Here is a 14,974-nt window from a genome sequence, read left to right on the forward strand (position 1 = left end):
CCAAACGCGAAATTTATTCACTCTCGGCAAGTTGTCCTCGCCCGTTGCCGAATGTTGCGAGCACGACGTGCGTTGGCTGCTGTCAAAGTCGGCTATTCCCCGGGCTATGGACCACAGGTTGCCTGTCGAGGATACAAGTTAAATGAAAAAGTTTTGATCCCCTTACGGGCCGATATCGAAAAATTTAATCTTTAATATCATTGGCGGATAAAATCCGTGTACAATTGCAGGCAGAAATATTTTTCAAGTCAAAAGTACAATCAAATAAGAATTATTTTATTATAAATCAGTGGTGAAATCGAAATCAAAAAGATTTCATAAAGAAATCTGTGTTACAGACATAATTTACTTACATGAAGAATTTTTATATGGTGTCGAGAAAATTGTATTCTCATTATTCAACGATAATTTTTATGAATCGCGAGGAGCAAAATATCGGATAGAAAATGAGTGTTTAAATTAAGAATTAGAATTTTTTATAAAGGGAATACCGATAAGATACTTGGTCAATATCAATTTTGGATACCGAATGCTGACGCGATACTGATGCAGTACTGTTTGAATACCGGGATAACAGCAGTGGGTCAAGATTTGCATGTCAGTACGAACATGGTACTAAAAATTTATACCAGTAATACACTGAACCAGTACTACTGAACTGTTCAATCCACGATTTGACCCACTTTTAGATTCTTATATTGGGCTGATGCGTTGTTTCTTTTTTTTAAATATTGATCCGGTACAGGGTCAGTATTGAAACGTGGATCTCATTTTGCGATACAGAATCAATATTTCGCCAGGTTTCAATATTGGTACAATGTATTTTATTCCCCTTTAGATTAAACAATCCCTTTAGATTCCTATGACCTAAAACAGTCACACATTCACAATATTTAAATTCTATCTAATAAAAAATAATTTCTATTTATAAGATTTCTATTTATAAGATAATTTTTATTAGATAATAATAAATTGATTTGTGTGTTTCAAATAGAGAGGTCAGAAAATTACAACGAGACCTCCCTCATCATTTTTTCATACTTTACAAACAAAACTTTATCGATAGAGGCATGCAATATTTTCTATTGAATATCTAATGCAAGAGGTGGTTAGCGGGCCGTTATTGTCGATCGGGCTACGTTGCGGTTGAAATGTTTGTGCAGCTAGCTACAGGTTTGCGCGCAAACATATCTCGCGTCCGGACATGGGTACACAGTAGCGACGTCACGCGTCAGACGAAGTGGGGCGTCGGAATCAATCGAACAAGCGAATTACTGTTCGAATGATGCGTGCATTCACGGACATTGTGTTACGCAAACACAATGTTACCGAGCCGTTACCTATATCAGTAGGTTCCTGGTACGAAAATAGCTGATTTTGCTTTCACATGTTGATAAACATTAATTAATATTCTGGATACATCTCATTTAGACTGGTATTATATTTTTGCAACTATATTTCCTCATATTCCTCATTCTTGTACTTCTATCAGATGGTACAGTAGTTTTCACAATACCGTTTCATGTTTTGTAATAATTAATGTATTTGCAATCAAAAATAAACGCCTGAGAAAAATTAGCCCTCAAAACTTGTATAGTGGGCTGTATTTTTCTTTTCTGTTTCTTCAAAATAAATTATTTGTACAAAATATTTAATGTATAGGAAAATATATATAAAGATTCCTTGCCTTTCACTTCGGTGTAACATTTTTTTTGTTGGTTGTACAAAAACTCTATGCTGTTCCGCAAGATAGAACAGCGCGACTATACATATATAAAGATTAGATTAGGTTGAATTCGTTTTTTAGAAGTAGATTTTATATTTAAAGAACCACAAATGTAAGAAAGACTGTATTTTTATTCCTTTTCTTTTATTATCTAAGAGAGCATGTTTCAACACAGTGCAGTGCTTAGTTTCGAGAAATAATGGAATGCTGCTTTAGAAGACTCATGTTGGTAAGATGAAAACAAACGGGAGATATATCTTAATAGTTTTTAGTTTTGTACAAAAATTAATTCAGGAATCTAATAATTCTTGCAAGAATTCTCATTTATTTTGAGCAGACACCTATTTTAATCTATCAGATTTTTAATTACTGTAACTAAATTTTTTTCTATGTATAAGTCGTACTAAAAACGCAATCAAATTTGTCTAATTATTAGAATGCGAGCCTTCTTTGTTTAGCTATTTTAATGAAAATTATGGATTGTTTGTATTTCGCCAAACTGCCAGATTGGCACTGATTGGCACATCTATATTTCAGTTTAATTGAAGCAATTTTTGTTTTTGTTTACGATATAAAAATCAAATTACTTTCAGCAGAAACAAAGGAGGGTGTTAAAAAAAGTGTCGACTTTGGCCCTTGCGGCGATACGTGAATAGATTTTGAAAAAGTATTGTTTACGTCTTCAAATGACGGAAAATACAATCCTTTATCCGACAAGTGATGGATTGCTAGAATGCCTTAAATAACGTAAACCAAAAACCTGCAATTTACTTTAAGGCGCTTCTTCTACATATGTGGTTGCACGTATAAGATAATGAGTCCTACAATGGGGGTTCTACCGATAATAGATAGTTTCAATCATTTTTATGCTTATTCTTCCTTCTTTTTATTCTAATAATTAAAATATGTATTACAATATTGTTGTTGTTTGTTGTTTGTTTGTTTGCAATAATTATCGAGTCATTAATTTGTGCATAAACATTTCCGTTTGTAAGCAACAAATTTATAAGTTGATAACTCGATATAATTATTGTAAATATCGCAAAATAGTAGCAGACATTTTTATTTGTCTTAATATATCCCTTCTACCTCTTCACGAGCATTGATTTAGGTGATTTTAGACACCCTGTATATGTACTTTTTATATTTGCTACATATATGAACTGGAACATAGTTCATTAATTTTAATAGTTCGTTAATTCAATACGCGAGCTATTGTTCCGTCTTCTAAATTATTTACGCGATCGTGACTATGCGTATGTCTCTCACACACACACGCACACACACACACACACACAGAATGTTAAATAATGTAGAAATACACCTATATACTTCTTACATTTGTGTTAATTTTAAAGGAAAAGCTGATGAGATATTATAATATCTTTTCATTAGAATTTATTAGAAAATATTACAAGTGAGATAATTTGAATAACGCCTTCGAATTAATTTCTTTTTGCGTAGATTGCAATTTACCGCAGTTAAATGTAATAATTATTTTAGTCGGTGTAGACTAAATTATTCAGAGCAGCGCGGAACGACCTCGGATTGCCTGCGAAATAACTTTCAAAGCTGATTTCAAGTTTCGGACATCTTCCTTATTACGACCGCGGAGCTTTCCTTTGAGAGGACAACTGTCGCGATCGAAGTTTGTTTCAGATGACGAAAAACGTGCGCGTTACTTTGCGCAAACTTGTTTCATTTCAACGATCATAGTCACCGCCACTTTTTTCAGCTATTTTCTTCTCGGGTTTTCCCCCCGATGTTGCTTGAGATTAAAGTCTCCTTTGTAAGTCATTTTCGAAATATCCGTTTAAGATTCCGAGCCAATTGGCGCAGAAATTGTTCACGCGTTGATGCACGCGCCTCGCATTCATCTTCGTTATACTCTCTGTGTTCGTTGTTCAACAATTGAGAATTTATAAAGCAGTGTGTTAAACGAGAGAAAGAGAGAGAGAGAGAGAGAGAGAGAGAGAGAGAGAGAGAGAGAGAGAGAAACGCAAGGGTAAGCGGAAATTCAAATAAGAGCAAAATGAAAGCGCCGCGCGTGAACACGAATAATGGAAGTAACTAGCATTGTGCGAGTCGGCACAGAGTCGTTAAATTTCGTATAGAGACTGCAATGCTTCAGTGATTCAGCATTTCCTGATGCTAATCTGTATTAATATTTAAACTTACTGTTGTTGTCTTTTTAATTTTAATTTGTATATGTATTAACATTTTTTATGTTTACTTTTTAATTCGTTATTTACCGTTATTCAATTTACAAAAGAGATCTAAATCTTTTTTGTCAATATCAAAATATTTACTGAAATAAAAGTTAACCTTCATGACTTTGTAATCCAACAAATACCTATATGAATAACATTAATATGCAGAAATTTATTGATCCACACTCAGCATAAAATATTAATGAAGAACCTTGTTGAGACGTATAGTAATGTACAATGATGAAATATGAATATTTTCTCAACTCATATGGATGTTGAATTTATATTGATCTTTCTTGATTGATTGTTCATATTGCTCCAACATTGAACAAAATAACATTGAACAAATTATTATATAAGATTATTAATAAAATCCTAATTAGATAGAGTTAAGAATATCTTAATTTTATAAAAATTTAAAATTCTAATTTTTTTACATTATTAAAAAAATTAAATGAAATGAACGTGACATGAAAATATTAATATAATTAGTTTTTAATGTTGCCCGGAGAATAATCTAAGTTTAAAGAATAACATTGATTCTTATAATTTAAAGTTAGTTTATTTTAAAATACATTTTATATATCTAGATGTATATGTATATTTTAAAGGCAAAATAATTAATTTCAAACAATAAAAATTTCAATAAGCAATAATGTTTTTTAAATTTAGTTTTTTTCTCAACAATTAAAAAAAAATTTTTGTTTCTTGTGTGTCGAAAGTGATCTCTTTTCTGTCACTTTTTTGTGAGTAAATTTCAGCATTTTAACATTATTGCACAGTTCTTGTCCTCTAAAAGATGGTATAAATCATGGCGAAAAACAGTTCAGAACGACTTTTTCAATACGTTTGATCAATTCAGCACTTGCATGCGCGTATGATAACAATCTTGCGGCACGTGTATGATAACTTTCATGGAACTGACCGCTTCGTCGCTTTCGCGAACTTAGCCTAACCTAACCTTAGTTAACCTGTTAATTTGCGAGAACCCAAGGCATTCAAGGGATCACACATCAATGCACGGGTAACAAAAAATACGGTATGCAAAACAGGGGTAATGGCTTTTTGCACTCGTGCCGACTTTACGCCCTTATTACATAATGTACCATTATCTATTTCTACTTTATTCAATTTTTTAAACAATATATATAAAATCTACGTTACGTTCGCACAATGAATAAATCATTGATGTAACATAAAACAATGTGCTTGAATGTTGAAGCGTAGTGTCTGCAAAACATTTAATAGATATTAGTTCTATGATTATAAGACCTTTTTATAATGTCTTTTCGACATTGAACCCACAATCTGAAATGTTGCAATTTAACATATTTAATAAATATTTCAACATTTATATCTCATATAGCATAAGGTACAATGTAACAGTAATATTGCAAAAACGTTGCAAAGTTATTGCAACATCGCTAGAATTTTTTGTGCTCTACGGAGTGACGACACAAAGATACATAAAGAAAATTTTATAATAAAAATTACTAAATAAATAGTAAGCCCAGAAGGAAGAAAGGAATAATGAAAATTTTTACTATGTTTTTTTACCAAATTATCATGGTATTTATATTACTTATGGTATAATTATTTGAAATTTTTTTTATGGTTTGCAGCTATCGTAGATAATAATTTTTACTACAAATTTTCTCCGTATAGTTTTGTTTTATAATTTTACACTTGCATTCTCTCTTGAAAAAATGGCAAATTTTGTAGCAGTCACATTTGGCTGTTCTTCGAACTTCTCAAAATTAGTATTTCGAGTCCAGCTGCGTATTTTAGTGACAGATTACTTATTAATCTTTTTAAGCGCGCGAAATTATTTCAATAAGCCATGGAATAGAAAAAATATCGCAAGGGAAAAATGGCCGACCCGGTCGGCGAGCAGGTGCGGGTACCTGCTGGACGAAAAGCGATAGAGTGAGAGGGGGGGGGGGAGGGAAAGTAAGAAAGGGAGCGATCCCCGCGGTCGCGAGCGAGGAGAAAAACGCGAGGGGGAGAGAGGGGGAGTCCCTCATAAACTGTGCAGAAGCGCCAGGCCGCCCCTGCTCGGGGCTTGCGGAGGGTGGCAGAACTACCAGGGTGGCGGAACTACGCGGGTGGCGGGCAAAGAGCTACAGTTGGTTGCGGGCTGTCGCCCTGAAAGCAAGCAAGCACGCGCGCGCTTCCGTAGGACCCGGGTCACGGCACGCCGCGACCCTCGTGATCGCGCGCGTAACGAGTCGCGTGTGTATCGAGCGGGTAATTGCGCTCGGGTCTCGGCCGCCGCGCGAGAGAGATCGGCCGAGCGATCGTCGCGGTCAGTCAGTCCGCCAAGGTCTCTCGGTCGCGGACACGCGACACAGTGACAGGCAGTGACAGGCAGGCACGCTCCGCTCTTCAATCAAGATACTGATTTATTTCTGATAGCGCCAGTCGATAGTTTTCCTCATTCGCGTTCCTCGCGCTCGCACGAGGCGACTCTTCGGCCACGCGATTCGCCGAGGAAATCTCGACCAAATGGGGTTCGTTGGGGTAGGAGAAGGAGGGGGAGGCGCTACGTGATAATTGCCTGCTCCGAATGGCCGCGGTAAATTGAATCGTGCGACCGTGTGCATGTGTGTTTAAATATCATAACGTTTGATAATTCATTGTCTCGGCGAGGGAAGAGGGGGTAGAGAGAAAGTTCGAGGGTTTCCCGGTGAGTTTGGATTAATTGAGGAGATCTCGAGAAAACTCGTTCCGCGAATGTGACCTCATATCCGCGACGATGATGAACGCGTAGATTAATTGTGATAGACGATTAGAGAATCCGGAAATATCAATATACAACACAACAGCGGAAGTGATGCGCGAGAGGAATCCGGCGGGGATCCAAGACGGACGAGTCCTAACTGCGAAGAAGGAGAATGATAAGCGAAATCCCGGGTATTCCGAGAGACCGTGGTATCGCGCGAAGAGGAGAAATCTTCTCAAGGGAACCGAGATACTGGCACATCGCGCACGAAAGTCGCGATCGGAGCGATCCTCTTGAACTCGCGAGGAAGGGAAATTATCTTTTCTTTAACTCCCGGCCAAGTTGGCGGTATATACGTGCACGTGCACGTGTCTGGCACCTTGCGTACCTGAAACAGTTTCCGGACTGTTTCGTTGAGCGCGCGCAAGTAAGTCGTTCCAGTTAATCGCACTTTAACTCGAGCTACGGTGAAGGATTGACGGGGATCATGAATGCGGCGTGCGAGAAGTGACTTCACTCGCGCCGTCGATCGTAACGTCGAACACGAGTAAGGTCTTTTTTCTCTTTGGCCTTTGGATTTTCAGATTTGCTGTTGAATCGCAGTATCATTTTTTCAAGAAAACGTCCAATACCGGATTTTATAAAGTCCAAAACTGTGTTGTCAATTTGGGTAGGTCATCAGCGGATGATCTGAGGGACGAAAGAGAGAGAGAGAGAAAGAGAGAGAGGAGAGAGAGAGAGAGGGTGGACCTGAAAAGCCGAACGCGATCAATCTTGTCGCGCGCGAAAGGCCAAAAGATGCTCCCGTCCCCTCGGTGTAGTAGCACGACAGCCCCGGTTTGCGATTCGACAGGTTCATTGTCGCGCATTTCATAACTGGGACTATACATGGCGGCACGTGACGTGTGACGTATGACACGTCAAAGTTCGCGTCGGGATTATCGAATCTCGCGACGATGTGTTGTTGCACGGTGTGTCGGAAAACGTTGTTAAGATAAACGCTGGTTGATCCCGTTTTCGCGGCCTGTACAGAGGACAAAGGTTTCTCCTTAAAACGCGGTGCTTTGATTTGACGCTGAGAAGGATTAAGGCGCTTGTCTACGACGCCTGAATTCCCCTGTGCACACACATCGGTGGTTCTCTGTGATTTCGCGTTAAACCCAACTAAGAGCAATAACAAAGCAATCATAAAGTGCATTAAGGAGAACAGTATTATATTATTTCACGGCCGCCGCAACACAAATCGTGTTTCGTTTCTGTAGGGAGAAATTCGACGAGGTATAAGATTCGTGAAGATACAATTTCGGGATTGAGAGGAACTATTTGGCCGTTGGAGGTCAACTCTTATTTTTTATTAAAAATACAGTCGAGATTTTGGTGCAAGTATTTAAGAGAGAGACTGATGGCGAAATTATACTGCGCATTTGCCGAGTGATAATAACGTCTTGATGGAGACATTTTAAAAAAACACGAAACAAAGTCTTTTTGTGACGAGAGAGAGATTACCAATCTCGGTAGCAAAGGAGCGACGAGTGAACGAAGAGGAAAAGGACATCAGTGATAATGTTAAGGAAAAAAGAGAAATTATCTGAAAGACGTCGAGAGGAACGACATATATCTTTTGCGACATAGGTTAAACAATCACGATTATTCATAGAGTGGAGAAAGAGAGAGACGTTTGCCGGAACGGAAAGGAGACTCGAGGGAATCGCGGAACGGAATTTCATTACCGTATTAGTCGGAATAAATACTCGAAGGATTTTCGTAGGTAAGATCGATTACGAGATTCCGATAGTTCGCTCGCTTTCGACATCCATCTTCCGGGGACCCAGACAAGGATATATTTCTGCGTCTTTCTCTCTCTCTCTCTCTCTCTCTCTCTCTCTCTCTCTCTCTCTCTCGTCTTTCTGTCTGTCTCTCTTCCTAACTTTCGTTCTCTCTCTCTCTCTCTCTTTCTCTCTCTTCCTTTCTCTGTCTCCGCTTCTGCTTCCTCTTTCCTGTGGCGCACATCCAGACTCTCCTCGTCTCGAAAAGTTTCAGTGGCCTCGCGTGATATCGCGAGCATTATGCATGACCCAGCCGTCGAGTACCCGCATGTGACGCCCACGATCGTTTTACGTCGTTCCGAAAGTAACAGCTTTTTGGCAAACACGAACAATTCTGTCTCACGAGGGACGGTTCGTTTTGTCAAGTCGAGCGAAAGTCCAACGAGAGGGAAGCGCGGTGATCCGTGAGACATTCGCGAATTCGCAGAATCCTTCCGTACGACAGACGTCAGAGTGAAAATACATCAGAAAGACGACTCCGTGGGGACAATTCAATGTCCGCCGCTCGGAAGCTCGTCGCCCGTATCTTCGAAATATCGAGACCACTTAACGAGCACTTCCGAGAACGGCAATTAACGATGACAGACATAGAAGCGTACATCGCGCTACGTCTCAGACGCGATCAACAATTCCGGCGACGGCCAGGTCGGATAATCCTATCGGCGGATATTCGCGCCGTGAGGGAATAGTCTCTCGCGGGAGAAGAGGCGATACGATCGGTTATCCATCCTCCAGCTTCTCTCGAATCAACGACGAAGACTCTAAGACGCGACAGTAGACGGGCGAAATGAATCCCATCATTTGTCCCAAGACGAATTCCACAAAGTGATCCATAAAGGAACGGACGTGCCGCGAAGATTGGACTATTGAACCTTCGGTAGTGAGTTCAGCAACGCGACATCCCGCAGGACGAATCACGTTATCGTGTGAACGCGGATTTATGGTGATTAATTGGTGATTTCGGGGACCATGGACAAGCCGCGCGATCGGACGATCGTCCGGCAGACAGGGAGCCGTTCATCGACCGTAACCGGAAAGCTGGCGCCGGGATGCTGCACGCGGTTATGCTAGGTAGTGGTCCAGGACGGGGGAGACGCGAGTGGTATCCAGGATTTTATCTCCAACGTCGTCGTCTTGGCTGTAGGATGAATCGCGGCGAGCAGGAGATTCTCTTCCGGCAGAGCCGGCAGATCACGCAGATCGTACCTTCCCGCGAGGACCTCGTTTTGAGCGTCCTCAAGTCACCGATTAATCAGCAGCAGCAGCAACAGCAGCAACAACAACAACAACAACAGCAACGACAGCAGCTGTGCCGACATCCGTATCAGTCGCACACCCATGGTCACTTTAACTGCCAAGGTCATCCGCATAATAAGAAGTGCAGTCATTCAGGTATACAAGATGTTGAAGGAGTCGTTCTCATAATCCCGGCCGTGCTATTCGTGTTTATTGTATATGTATGTTATCGCCCGACCCCTAAGTAATCTCTTTATACGAACGAGCGTGACGTGGATAACCGTTGTACTGGGTCACGTTGCATTTGTTGCACGTCATGGCATATTTATATCGCGATTTGTCGATCGTGTTGTCAACGCGGTTTAGCGTGTCGACCGTCCTTACCGCATAAAAAGATTACAGCAATACTGCGTTAGATATTTCGTTAGATTACAACACTGAAAAAAATGTTGCGAGATGTTGGCGCAACTTTGTTGAAGCAACGGTAAAATGTCCGTCTTCAAAAATATTGCAATATAATATTGTAGAAATGTTACCCTACAATGACCCGATAATGCGCTTGCAAAGACATTAGCGCGTTTCTTGGTCATCTTATCTTCGTTTTAAGTGAATAATGAACGCGATAAAGATAGAATGAAAAGCATGCTAACATCTTTATAATGTTGAGTTCTGAGTAAGCCGATATTTCTAATAACATTTTAGGTATTACCATTGTATTAACACCTTTTGGCACTTCTAGGAATGTCGTTACGTAGACTGGTAACTTGAATCAAGTTACTAGTCTACGTAAAAGAATTTAAAACTTTACTGTTAAAATACTGCTCATTTACTTTTATCTTCGAACACAACTTCGGGAACTCATCACTTATTTCATAAGAATGTGAAAAGTCTTACTATACTGTTTTTCATTCTACTCTGTGGTTTTCTAACGACGAGAAGTAGAAGTAGATGCAGGTACGAAAAAGGACATTATTTTTTACAATATTTTTAAAACGTTTTTGCAACATTGCTGAAGCAATAATGCAAATAGCAGTTTTTGCAATGTCTCTGCAACATTGCACCGTAATATTGCTGCAAACTTTTGTGCTGTATGGGCGTGATTAACTAAGGCTCTCTCTTTCTCTCTGTTTATTTCGGCTCTCTTTCTGTGTTAAATTTCAGTCAATTCGGCGAATCCAGAAGAAAATGAAGCATCGATTAAAATATGTTTTGAGTTAGAGTAGAATACAGTATAATTTACAAAATTATGTAAATGGAAAACGAATTGGAGTTGTGTATATCTTTTTCGTTCGTGCTGTTTCGGCTGAGAAAATCGAAAGTGTTTTGTCTTAAATTGTTGTCGTTTATAAGATCAGTTTGAGGGTCGCATAAAGTGGTATTAATTGAAAATTAAATTTCTTTCAGAGGCTTTCTGCCAAAGAGAACACGCATGCGTTTCGCGGTATTATATAATTTACATGTTCTTTTCAATTACTGAAAACGTTGCATGCAGCGACGCGAACGGAAGGGAACGTTTGTTGCATTTTTCATATATTTTGCCTTTCATGCATAATGTGAAAGAAACTAAAGCGAATAAAGCGACGGTGACGATGCATGCAACATGTATACATATATTTTTGCGCGTGACGAACGAATATTAGATATATTCCTTTCGGCCGGAAGCGAGAGTTCGCATAGCTCGTGAATCCGCGCTTAACAGAGTGGCAGAATTGCGAAGCCCAACTTCTGTTCGGCCAGAAAGAGCGAAAAAAAGAGAGAGAAAGGGAGAGAGAGAGAGAAAGTGTTTATGTGTATGTGTGTGTGTGTGTGAGAAAGAGATAGAAAGAGAGAAAAGTGTCTCTTCGCTCGATACTCGAGGCTCGATCCGCGACGGATCCGTTCATGTAACAAGAGTTTTAATGTCTCGTCGTCTGAGAGAAAGAGACGGAGGGGGGGAGGGCCTTTTATAAATAGAACTCTGCGGACAATTCATGCACGTTAATGTAACAAACACTAGAAACGCGCGAGTCGTGGATTTGTGGATTCTATTGTTCCGCCTTCCCGATAATTCCGCTCTCCTGCGTCCTGTCGCACGCAGGACATATGCTGTAACGCCCATCGCCGTAGCTTTACATGTTAATATTCTGCGTGTGATCATCATTCGCAACTGTTGAACCTTTAACGATTTTATACGGGAACTCAAAATAGAAAATCGAAGATATTTTGATGGTTGAACATCTCATAGAAATGAACTCGCGATTGGCTTCTTTTGGACGAGCAATTAAACGTGACTTTTTTTATTTATAGAAATAATTAATTATATAAATATTTTCTTAATGCAAAAACGGTGTATTGAAATGCTTTAATATTCACCGATTAAAATATATGCGCCATTGACCTTTGTGCAGAGGCTGCTTATGCAATCGCTTTATGCAGTATGACAAATTGTGAGAAAAGTGCACATGTGTAACATTGATTGATGTTTCGTTACTCCATCTTATAGACATCATCGTTAATCGCGCATTCTCTTCAACATTAAATGCATCTCTTCTATTTTTCGTGAAAGACGTGGCTGAATGCCTTTTTGTGTCCCTTTTCAGGACGAACCACTCGGTTTTTCAATCTTCCCACTTGCCGTTGGGGATTAAAAAAACTTTTGCGGCGAGTCATTCATTTAAAAAAAAAAAGCTAAGTGAAAAACTGGGAATTGCTGGTAAACGCGCTTGCAATTCCATTTCTTAGAAGGAGCGCAGTTTTTTTGCAATCGTTAAGTATTAAAGTTGAAAACTACAAATAGCCTTGCAATAAGATTATTATCTCTCTCTCTTTTTTCTAGAATACTATAAAATTCATTTAATGAAAAGAAACAACCATTTTAATTACATGTATGTACAAACGTATATAGATATGATGTATGATTATTAATTCTATATCATTGGTTGTGAGACAATTATTGAAAATAATTTACTACATATAGTTTAAAAAATTTTTAAAGAAAATAAAGATAAAAAAGAATTACAATTAGTATACATATTTTTTAAAAATAAAGGAACGAATTAATTAAAGGAACAAATAAACAAAACTAAAATATGTAAATTATTTATGAGCTTTCATAATTTAATTTATAATTTTTTCGTAGTACAATGGATCCAGTATTTCATTACGAAAATCTTATTAGCCTTAATGTACCAGAATTAATGTAACAGAATTTTTATGAGATCTGGAAGTTGTAACAGTATGTATGCTCAATTTTTAATGAAATAAAACTCTTTTTAGTACATAACATACTCGTAGCACAGTGAAGAGAATATAATCCTTAACATTCTTTAAGCTATTTTTGTGATGAGAGATAAAATAAAATAAAAATTGAATGAAAATTGTCTTAATGTGTGAGCACAGAATAAAAAAAGATTTAACTTTAACCCAAGTTTCGTTCAAAGTATCACTGTTAACACATCGTTTTCTGAAATGTTTTATTCAAAGGTACGCATTTAATAACAGATGTTATTATCGATTCTATTTCGTAAATAAGCTTGTCGATTACAGGCAGGTTTTCGTGCGCGTATTATATGGCGGAATATTATTCTGCGGTTCCTCCAGTGGTTAGAATTGCAAATGCTTCAGTCTGGCCGTGTCAAATATTTGAATAATCTCCGCACGATGACTGATCTATCTGTTTACCGTCGAAGACTCAGCCAAGGTTCATCAATGATTGAATCCTCTCATTGGCGACCATCTCGAAAATGTAAAATCGCGAAATCGAATTGTCCTCGCAATTGCGAAACACAATGCGGTATGTTGCATATAACAGTTAAAGTTGACTCTCTGTTACACATGGAAAAATTTCCATTTTTCTGCTAAGAAAACGATTATTCAATTAACATTTTTTTAGTGAATTAAATTATCTTTAATATATATACATATATATATAATAACTATTTTTTGCTTGATAATAATTTTAAAATAGATTCATTATAAATTTTAGAAAAACTTATTAAGTACTCAAAATACGATTTATACTCTTTTGAAGAATATCATAAAATTTGCTTGAAGAAAAGTTTAAATAATGAGCATAATCGAATTTTTATTTTAACTTAGTGTTCTTGATTAAAATATAAAATTACTAAGATTTATAATATATTTTGAATTAATTTAAGGCTTATAATTAACAGATGATAGATTTATTATAGATTTATCTAATCAAATATGTGTATGAGCTTATAAAATATTTCAAGTGATTAATATCTAAGTTCAAGTAATTTACAATATGTATTTTTTTATGTACAAGTACAGAAAAATTTTAAGTAAATATTAGAGGAAAAGATAATAAGATAAATAAAGATAGACAGATAGTGCGAGTAGTAAGTGGCGCTTCTCATTTAATTTTGTTACAATAACTTTGTTAATAATAAATTAATATTTTAAGTTGAAAACTTAATGAATATATTCATCTATGTGTTGTTCAATCGATTCAAATCAAACTCAGATCAAAGTTATGAAAGAAATATATTTATTACTTAAGATGTTATCTGTAAAAATATGAGGATACTGCATAATTTGAAAAGAAACAGGTTATAATGTAGCTTGCACAAAAATAATTTTGTTTAAAAAACGGTTTTTATTATATATTTATTTAAAATAAGAAGAAAATTATCTAGAATATTTGCAAATGTACGTAGAGTTTTGTAATGACTGGTTAAAAAGTTAAAAGTTAGTTAATACTGTTAAAAAGTTAATAACTTTAAACTTTTTTTAACTTTTTTTTAACGCTGTACCAGGACGTGGCATGTATTCGAAAGCCCTTTCTATTGAAAGCAACTTTTAACTTAGTTAGTTTTAAATTAATTAAGTTTTAATTTTAGCTAATTATTTTTAAAACATAAACTTTAATTTTTTAATTTTTTTCCAAGTGTTAAAACTTTACTTTAAAAAATTATGAAAGAATAAATGGTAATTATTTAAATTCAGAAACACCACACCAATGACTTTAATCTTGACATATGTTATTAGATAAAGATACTGATTAACTTTTCCTTATAAACTAACAGATGGTCTCATACAGTTTTCGAAATACTTATATAAAAGAGTTATACTTAACCACGTCTGGAACAGAACATTATTGACGTAGTCGTAAGCAGGGGAGAAGAGAGGAGAGAGATAGATCTTGCTTCATATGGAAAATCAAAAACTCATATGGAACAGAATTATTGGTGAATTTTTGGGCCGTAAGTACCGAGGGTGGAGGAAGAAGGATGAGGGTGGTTCTCGCGTAAAA

The 14,974-nt window shown here is 37.1% G+C and overlaps 1 protein-coding gene across 6 annotated transcripts in view; it reads left to right on the forward strand.

Annotated features, from left to right (window-relative positions):
• The first annotated feature begins 6,028 nt into the window (after positions 1-6,028).
• The window catches only part of LOC105838285 (potassium voltage-gated channel subfamily KQT member 1), an 87,904-nt gene continuing 78,958 nt past the window's right edge, over positions 6,029-14,974 (forward strand). For 3 of the 6 annotated variants that reach the window (XM_036291240.1, XM_012683740.3, XM_012683739.3), the window contains exon 1: positions 6,030-9,876. In XM_036291240.1, the coding sequence (XP_036147133.1) occupies positions 9,534-9,876 (343 nt within the window). In that variant the 5' untranslated portion in view covers positions 6,030-9,533. Of the gene's footprint in view, positions 9,877-14,974 lie in introns of all 6 variants that reach the window. The other 3 variants (XM_028189079.2, XM_012683737.3, XM_028189080.2) reach the window with 2 other exon arrangements.

This window comes from Monomorium pharaonis, chromosome 8 (genome assembly GCF_013373865.1).
Source record: "Monomorium pharaonis isolate MP-MQ-018 chromosome 8, ASM1337386v2, whole genome shotgun sequence".
Classification (NCBI taxonomy): domain Eukaryota; kingdom Metazoa; phylum Arthropoda; class Insecta; order Hymenoptera; family Formicidae; genus Monomorium; species Monomorium pharaonis.